This window comes from Phyllostomus discolor, chromosome 2, assembly GCF_004126475.2.
Source record: "Phyllostomus discolor isolate MPI-MPIP mPhyDis1 chromosome 2, mPhyDis1.pri.v3, whole genome shotgun sequence".
NCBI lineage: Eukaryota > Metazoa > Chordata > Mammalia > Chiroptera > Phyllostomidae > Phyllostomus > Phyllostomus discolor.
In genome coordinates, this window is record NC_040904.2 from 115,902,908 (window position 1) to 115,912,453 (window position 9,546).

General features: G+C 48.9%; 1 protein-coding gene across 1 annotated transcript; it reads left to right on the forward strand.

Moving 5' to 3' along the window:
• Window positions 1-5,833: 5,833 nt before the first annotated feature.
• Window positions 5,834-8,134, forward strand: LOC114513461 (gap junction alpha-3 protein-like). The gene has a single exon (XM_028532778.2). It carries the CDS (start codon window positions 5,836-5,838, stop codon window positions 6,607-6,609), a length of 774 nt encoding a protein of 257 aa, XP_028388579.2. The 5' UTR covers window positions 5,834-5,835; the 3' UTR covers window positions 6,610-8,134.
• The last annotated feature ends 1,412 nt before the right edge of the window (window positions 8,135-9,546 follow it).

Here is a 9,546-nt window from a genome sequence, read left to right on the forward strand (position 1 = left end):
GAGGAGGAAAGAAGACAGATGCTAAACCTCCATTGGAAGGCCAGCAGGTTAGGCCCCTGCATGGTCACCAGGATCCATGGGAATTGAATGACCATGGGGACCCTCCCTGTCCCCTCAGCGGGATGAGGTCTCAAACACATGGGAACAAGTTCTGAAAAGCACAAGGGCCTCTCTGACCATGCTCCAGGTGAGTGTGGTTGAGGGGAGCTAGGCTGAGGGGAGCTTTAAATAGGCTGTGAGATTTATAGTACCCGGACTGTGTCCCCAGGGCCCCAATGAGGGTTGACCACTCCTGCTGCACCCCCTAATTAGTGACCTCAGGTCTCAGCACCACTGTCAGGGAACAGCAGCCACCAAGACCTGGGGCCGATGACCTTCCTACCAGTGTCAGGGGCCACGGCCAGGGCTTTGCCCTGCCCATGTGCCCAGAGATGGCTGGGGCTTGTTCCAAAAAGGAAGGGTGGTAAAGCAGGTGCAGGTATAGGTAGGGATGCAGATGTAGGTACGGATCTGGTTGCAAGTGAGAGTGGGGATTCAGGTACAAGTACACAAGGAGGGTGTGAGGATGTGGAAGGCGGGGCTGGGTGGGCTGGGGGTGTGGCCTGTGTTACCTTGCACTTCCTGGCCACTCCAGGCCCAGGCAGAGCAGAGAAAGTCTCAGTCCAGACCGGTAGGAGCCCAGTTGTGAGAAGCACCAAGCAGCACAGCAGGTAAGTGCAGGGTGTGGGCTGGACCCAGAACAAGGATGGCTGAATACAAAGCAGACTCTGGAAACTGTGCCTGGACTCTTTGGAAGTTAAGGGTGCAGCAGGGCTGGAGAGTGGGGTTCAGGACCTTCCTGCGGTTCCTTTGGGGTGATAGAGGTTCCTGTGATACTAGAGGTCCCTGCAGAGCCTGGTTCTCAGCTGAGTGAACATTTCCTTCCTACTGGGTGGCCAGGGGAGCTGGGAGAAATGCTTTCGGCTGGTACCCTCCCCCATGGGTGGGGAGCAAGATGAGCTCTAGAACTTCTTGTCTGCGGGCTCCAAGGACTGTAAACCCTGGAGGCTCAGGAGGACACAGAGCCCAGGGATGAAGGGAGGGACACCCCAGGCTGGTCCAGCACACCAGGCCCTCTGCACAGCTTCTTGGTTTTGTTAGGAATGATGCTGCCTCCTCCTTCCCTTTAAGGGATGTTTCAAAACTTCTTTTTCTAAAGATTCCCTTTAGCTGTGAGTGCCAGGAGTGATTTTTGACCTATGTGCTCATTACTGTGCATTTAAGTACAAGAGTGGAAAAACGTTTACCTGACTCCACAGCCACCCCTTCTTTCAAGGGCTGACCTAACAGTACGCAATAAGGACATGCAGGGACTTGTTTTGCTGTCTGTGCTGTGTGGAAAGAATTCGACCTAGGATGCAGAGCTCCCAGCCCTGAATACTTGTCACCTGGGCTCCAGAGATAAGCATAGTTCCTGTGTTTTGTTTTATCAAGATACCACCAAAATATGCCATTAAAAATGGTTCTATGCAAACAACTGAGATGTGGATTATGCATTGGTCTCCTAGACCCAAGAACTCTGAGTGATGGTGACATGACATTTGAGTCACTGCCCTGGCCAACCATCCATGTGCTGTGAGAAATATTACAAAACAGACATTAAAAGGTTAAGAGGAAAAGGGGGATTAATCCCAAAGCTTGGTGTGTTCAAAGTACACATCAGCTCCTTTGGCCCATATTTTATGGGTGCAGAAGTTTAGTTCATGTTGAGATGAGCATCCATGGAGAGGGATGCACGTGTTCCTGTGAACTAACTCACAGAGGCTGTGCCATTAGCACCAGTGGACAGTGCTGTGTAGGTCAACCAGCAAAGGTTAGTGGCTCTAAGCTGCCATAACAGCATGTAACAAAATTTCATGGATTGTCAATTGGAGAGATTTTTGACTCAGTACCCTTGAATGTTACTAACATTTAAGTGATGTTCATTTTTTTACTAAAATAACTTCTACAGGATATATTGGGCCCTTAAAATTAATTCTCTGCATTATCACAGCCATTTTATAAGCCTCACACATGTAAGAAATTAAAATAATAATTAGACTTTGAGGTGTTACAATTACTGGAACACGCACCAAACAGAAAATAAATATTTTGTAGGATTTTATTCAGAATGCCATATAATACATTAGTAACACAGAGCACTTGTATCAAAATGTTATTAGAACATTCTAGATATTCTAACTTCCAATACAATCCAATAATAGTGTAAAGAAGTTCAGTTGAGATCAATCTTCGGTATAAACAAAGACCCCCCAAAAATGTAGTAGCATGTTGAATTTGCCTCTTTAACCTTTTGCCTAGACTTTTGGTTTTGTCCTTCTCTTGTCACTGACTGGTCATTTGAGGACCATCGTGTCTTCCTTATTGTGAGATCACAGGGCCTCTTTTTCATTCCCTTCCTTCTGGAGGGCTCAGAAGAATGTTGACACCGTTAGTCCCCTCTGCAAAGTCCTCCACAGGCCTCCTCAACTCCGGGCCACCCAAATTCTCAATCTTGCTCTCAAGGGAATATGCCTTCTGAGGCCTGAAGGGGAGGCAGGCTCTCTGGGTCCTGGGTGACTTCTCTCCCTCTCAGACGCTCCAGGTTTCCTTGCATCTTCTGGCCCTGAGGTGTCTCATCTTTACAAGCACTCAGAAGCTACCTGACCATTTTCCTCCTATGTCTAAAATTTCCTGAAAGAACTTTGCAAGAAGACTAAGGGGGAGGCAATAATGAAAATAAAATGTGAAGGGCAAAACAAGTTTCAAGGCACAAATTCCAAGAATCTAATAGAACACAAACATGGTGGACTCCCTGCGAGAACATATCAGAGCACCCTGAGGGTGGTCCCTTCCCTCCACCGTCTGCAGGGAGGGTCTCTGGTCTCCAGCTCTGCTCAGTCTCCAGCCCTCGCCCACCTTGTCAGATCAGGTGCCCTTCACAAAGCACCCACCACACATTGCCACCTTTACAGGCCCCAGGAACAATGAGTCGATTCTGTATCCTTTTCTTCCTTTGTGCTGCACTTTTTGTGACGTGTGTCTCTAAACTGTTCTTTGCACTTTGGTCCTCACATGGAAGAGGAGGAACCACCCTGTGGACCCTCTTCCCAGCTGCTTCCAACCCCTCATCTCAGCTTCCTGCTGAACACTTGCACTCAAATCTCCTACCACTGCTTTTAATCCACACAGTCACCAAACTAAAGTCTTCATCTCCTCTTCCATTCTCAAGTTAGTGCCCCTCCCCAATGTCCTTTTCTTTAAATCCTCCCCCTGCACTGCCCCCCCCCCATAACTTTCCCACTCACAAGGCTCAGGCATGTAAGACTTGTCTTTCATTTGTACTCTCTCACCCCTGGCTCTGGTCAGCCACTACAATGCTGCTTTAATTTTTGTGTTCAGAGTTTCTCCTTTTTGTTTTTTCTCTTTTTCATTCGCCCTCCTGTCATCCAGCTCAGCCTTCAACACTCACTCTGAGGTCACCACACATCCTCCCTGAGTCTCTGTGGACTTCTTTCTTGAACAACACTTCAGCATCTCTCTACCCTAGATGGGTTAGTGGCTTTCTAGTGCTTTGGTTCATGTGCACCACCAGGCTTACTGAATGCCTACTGTGTGCAAACATGGCCACAGCCTAGCTCCATGTGCTCAAACAGCCATTAAATTCACTTCTTTCTGACCCAATGCCCTATTTCAATGATCACACGGATTCCCATTGCCGTAAGAACATTGTTCTGCTCTTGAAGTGCACTTCCTTCACCCTCCCCTCTACTCAAAGCCACATCTCCTAAGCCCAGTTCAAATCCTGCTCTTCTGTGCGGGCTACACCTTTTAATACTAATACCCTTCTTCAATGAAATCACTCTGCCATTGTAGAGCTCTCCATTCTTCTGAATATTCCCATCTCCACCAATACATCTCAAGATAGAGTTCATGATGTTTTAATTTTTTTATTGTATTTACTTAGTTTTTAGAGAGCAGAAGGGAGAGAGAAAGAAAGGATGAGAAACATCAATGTGTGCTTGCACCTCACACATATGCGCCTGGGGGCCTGGTCTGCAACCCAGGAATGTGCTCTAGACTGAGAATCAAACCAGACACCCTTTGATTCACAGGCTGGCCTGAACCACTGAGCCACATCAGCCAGGGCAAGTCCATGTTTAAAATGGAAAGCACACCACCCGTGAAGGCGTAGAGGTGGAGTTTCAGGTCCCACAGGAAGTTTGGTCTGCCCCAGGTCCTCATGGGTCATGCACACTCGCCATGCCATTGGTCCTGTGCCCAAGAGGCAGACATCCAGCAGAGTGGAGGGCAAGGCTAGGGCCAAGGGCCGAGTTAGGGGCCTTGTGACAGACTGGGTTCACAGCGTCCCCACAAGCCCAGAGGGATGGCTGTGGGGTCTGTGAAGCAGTCAGAATCCATAGCTTGGAGAAGCCACAGGGTGTAACCTACAACAGTTCCCTGACATCTGACACCTTCACAGGAAAGTGGGTGGTTTCATGTTCAATAATTAAGTTTCTTGGCAAAAACTTGTTACCATCTAAGATCATGGACAGCAGAGCAGATGGCAGTGACAATATGGGGCAAGGGGGCTGGTTAGTTAGATACGTGAAGACTAAGATTTCTCTGCAGAGCTCCAATGAGCAAAACAAAGAGTTGGAAGTTTATTCTAAAAGAGGGCTAACATAGCCTATTTTTTTTAGATCAGAGGGAGTAAGGTTTTGTTTGTTTATTTGCATTTAAACCAATTACTAAAAAGTCATATTGTTAAGCATTTTAAGGTTCAACATGATCGAGTTTTGTTTATCTCCCTGGAGAATGGTATGTGCCCTCACAGCTTAGCCCACTTTCCTTACTGCACAGACTGGCTGTGAGAAGAGCAGTGCTCTCCTTCCTTCCAGTTGGAGCATCTGGCCTGTTTGAGCAGAGACGATATGGAGGACACCATGTAGTCTTGGTCCCGTGTATTCAAGGAGCACTGTCACCTTCACAAAGAGGGCCCAGGGGTCTTACTTCCCTCCGTCCGAGTCTAGTTCACTGTATATGCCCACAACCTGCACCTTGCTGATGCAGCCATGGGTGGTGGGAACACATGTGAACTGAGTGAACCATTTATGTAACATTTGCAAAGAGAAAAATCAAAAGGGAAGTGAGAAGTGGAGGAAGTAGCAGATTAACAAGGCAGTAGTTATGAAGGTGGAATGGGCATGGTGCAACTTGGGAAAAAGCTGCTCTAACCTCACATGAGGAGGATGGGCAAGATTAGGAATGGCCCACAGCACAGGAAGCCACAGAGTTCCTGTAGAGACCAAGCCTGGAAGAGCCCAGGGAGGAGTGAGGAGGCTGTGAGAGGTCCTTGTCCCTGAGGCAAGTCACTTGTCTTTCTATCTTGTTTTCTCATCTCTGAACTGAGTTAAGCAATCTGTGTTTGTTTCATTTAATCCAAGCTTTTGCAGGTTAACATAGCTCAGCATTATATCAGTGCTGTAGACCTTGGTTTAACCTATGTGGCAGAATACACACAAACATGTAGAGAAAGTACACACATGTAGACACATGCACACAGTTGTACCCAGTACACACATGCACTCAAGTATACTCACACACATACACATGCACACACATTTTCATGCACACATGTGTGTGAAAGCTCTGCAGCACAGCCCACGTTGGAAAGTGGGAGGACAGCACCCAATGACACGATATCTAACCCCCATGCACAATACCTCCTGCCCCATAGAGCTGTTGAGCTACAGCTCACCTGTCCTGCCTGCATGTTAACAAGGATGTTTTCTTACAGGCTGACACTGTGGAGCAATGGGTGACTGGAGTCTTCTGGGGAGACTATTAGATGCTGCACAGGAGCGCTCCACAGTGATTGGCAAGGTCTGGCTGACAGTCCTGTTCATTTTCCGGATCCTGCTGCTGGGAGCTGGGGTGGAGTCAGTGTGGGGAGATGAGCAGTCAGGCTTCACCTGCAACACCAAGCAGCCAGGCTGTGAGAACGTCTGCTATGACCAGGCCTTCCCCATCTCCCACACCCGCTTCTGGGTGCTGCAGATCATCTTTGTGTCCACGCCCACCCTCATCTACCTGGGGCACGTGCTGCACATTGTGCGCATGGAACAGAAGAAGAGAGGGCACGAGGAAGAGCAAGTGAAGGGAGACAACGACCAAGTCCAGAGGAACAGGCACCCAGTGCAGGATGACCAGGGAAATGTCCGCATCACTGGGGCCCTGCTTCGGACCTACATCTTCAACATCATCTTTAAGATTGTATTTGAAGTGGGCTTCATTGTTGGACAGTACTTTCTGTATGGCTTTCAGCTGAAGCCACTCTACCGCTGTGACAGGTGGCCCTGCCCCAACACGGTGGACTGCTTCATCTCCAGGCCCACAGAGAAGACCATCTTCATCATCTTCATGCTGGTCGTGGCCTGCCTGTCCCTCTTACTCAACATGCTGGAGATATACCACCTGGGCTGGAAGAAACTTAAACAGAACGTGAAAAACCACTATGGCCCTGACACTCCTGATTCAAGGATGGGGACCACAAGAGTTGGAGATGTGATCCCACTGCCCTCCTGCTAGGCCACAGCCACTGGTACTGTGGGGTGCCCTCCTAACTATACTCTCTCTGCCTTTTCCCTGGGACAGGCAGTGGCCACAGCCTGTCCTGCCCCCCCCCCACCAGCAACTGACCTCAATGTGACAGCCCCACCCCTGGCATGGGGGAAGAGCCTCCCTGACAAATTGTACAACAGTAACCATCACCTGCTAATGACAGAGCAGAACTGGGCCAACCAGGAGACCAAGCAGCAGACATCTGTTAGGAAGGTCTCCCTGCCCGTGTCCACATCTTCCTCCTTTACCCCTCCAGGCAGCCCCCAGCCACCCCCACAGGAGGACAGAGCAGGCAGCAAGGAGTCTGTCCAGCTGGAGAATGGGGACGGCAGCAGCTTGGGAGAGAGCAGACTGGAAGTGATTCCCGATGAGGGGCAGCAGGCAGTGACCACCGCTGTGGAGATGCACCTGCCCCATTTGCCCCCCACAGACACCAGACAGTCAATCAGGGCCAGTAAGTCCAGTGGCAGTCGGGCCAGACCCAATGACTTGGCCATCTAGTCAGCTCTATAATGACCTCTTTTCTAGCCACCAAAACCAAAGTGCACTTCAAGTGAGCAGGTAGAAAGCCTAGAGGGACAGAGGGCACTGGAGCAGGGGAGGGAGAAGGTCATCAGAGAGGTCTGGTTTCTGTGTCAGTGCTTGCTGTCCTCCATGCTGGTGGGGTGGGGAGAACACTGATGCTTTCTATGGGGGGTGGGGGAAAGTGGGGTGCAGGGGCTGATGGCCTTTGAAGGTATTCACTGCAACCCACAGCCCAGAATCCAGCCACTCTCTCAGGTGTTTCTGTCTCTCGGGGAACTCTTCTGAGGTGATAAAGAGGCAGGTGTCTGCAGTCACTTCATTTTGGGGTCATTAGGTTTTCTGTCCTGAGCTCTCCAGAGCCTCTGGGCAGCCCAGAAGGCCACAGCTGCACTTAGCGCTATCTTCTATTCAACACTTGTAACGTAGAGTCAAAGTTAATTTGGGATATTTGCCAGACTGCACTAACAGGAGACTTAGAGCAAGCCTGTGCAGTGTCACTGGAGATTCTGAAATTTCACATGAAGCCCAGGATATGCAAGTATGCAAGTGCAGGCTGCATGACAAGTGACAATGATGAGCTGCTCCCCAGAGGCATAGATTCATGGGTGAGGGCACAGAGGCAGCTGGAAAGAAAGCAGGTGGAAATGCAGCCACACTTGACATCATTTTTAACAGCTGAGGAAACTGAAATAAAAGTGTGGCAGGCCCACTTTTGTGTTTGTTTTGAAATGATATGTTTCTGCTTTGAATTGTACAGATAGGCCTATGTCCCCTACTCTCTCCCTTTCAGGAAAAAAATGAGAGAAATTTAGTACTGTTACATGGATGCTGACTGAGGGAGTGCTCACGTTTCCCATTTGCTACTAGTAAAGATTTGAATTCCTTTTACCTGAAATGCTTTGAGTGCATGAGTCAGCTTATTACTAAGACAATGTACCAGATAAAATAAAAGCAGAGAAAAACTTAAGTGACTTTTATATACCTGAAATTGCCAACTTTTTAATGGGAAAAGTTAGCTGCTGTTGCCCCAAAAATTATAAATACTGGTGAATGCATGGCCTACACCTTTCTAACAGCACAAATGAGTCTGTTTTGCTTCGTAACCATTCTGTTTGGGCAACTTGTTTGCTTTCTAAAGTGTAAATAAAAGTGTCTGGGTTCGCTCCCCGTATAAGTGCATGTGTGGTTTTGTGCGCGTGCTGATTTGGCATCCACGCAGATGGCCGGCTGTGACAGGGAAGGCTGTCACCCACTTGTGTGGGTGGGTGTGGCTGGAAGACGACAGCATTTTCTGTGCTGCACACATGCTGCTCTGTCTCAGTCGCTGTCTGTCTGATCGGACCAGCAGTGGTGATGCTGAGCCTGGTCCTCGTCATACTTTTCACCCCAGTCACTGATTGTAGCTATCCCTTATTCAGCCAAACACTGTACACTGTCTATTTGATCTGTTTCTTTTTATGAATTCCTCAATTTTCTGATGAATCTTTTGTGACTCTCTAACAGCCTGATGAGCAGACTCTGATTCCTGCCCTCTGATTAATGTGAGCAGATAGTTCATTAGTGCGTTCAGCTCACTCTGGGACTGGATGGACCACATCCCTGGCTTGAACTGCAGCCACACGCACCCACGTCCTGCAGCCTCTCTCAGACACATGGACAAGGAGAGGGTGAACCCTATGGAAAATATCCGAGTGACTGTTGTCTCAGTTCTTCCGGGGCTGGCATGGAAGTAGTGCCACAGTGGATGCCCGGGAACAGAAGGTCATCACCACATACAGGGTATCCTGGGACTTGGGCAGTGAGGCTGATATGACCTGGCTGAGGAGAGCTGCTAGAAAATCCTAGTGTGAAGAGCACTGTGACAGAGAAGCTGTGGTTTTTTAGAAAGTGCAATAGCAGTTATCAGAAGGGGAAAGTGCAGCTTGCTGAGTGAGTGTGAATCTCATCCATTTCCTTAGGTTCCACCCTGGAGACTGTTAATAATGATGGGAAGCTTCTTGTTCACCTTGATTTGATGGAGAGTAAGGCTGGAGGTGAGGGTGAGACCATGGTGGTTGTATTTAGTTCTTGCATTTTAAAATTGGAGACCTCCATGTGTCACAAAGAAGCCAGTATTGTGCAGCTGGTTACGGTCTAGTTGGGTCATTCAGAACCTGGTAAGTATAAAATTAGGTCCACCTACCTTGGCCCTGCCCCACCCATGAGATCAGGGAAGGCTGGGCCTGAACTGGAAGGGAAAGGGATGGTGGTGCAGGGTCTGGTGTGGTTGTGATGTAGCCATGGATGGAGATGCAGTTGTAGGTAGGGATTTAGGTTCCCATGGTGCTACAGGTGCAGGTGGGGACTGGGCTGTAGGTGAACATGCAGGAAGGGTTTCAG

Bases quoted from the DNA above. Each gene is read 5' to 3' on its own strand.
- LOC114513461 (XM_028532778.2), top strand. From the start codon at position 5,836: ATGGGTGACTGGAGTCTTCTGGGGAGACTATTAGATGCTGCACAGGAG.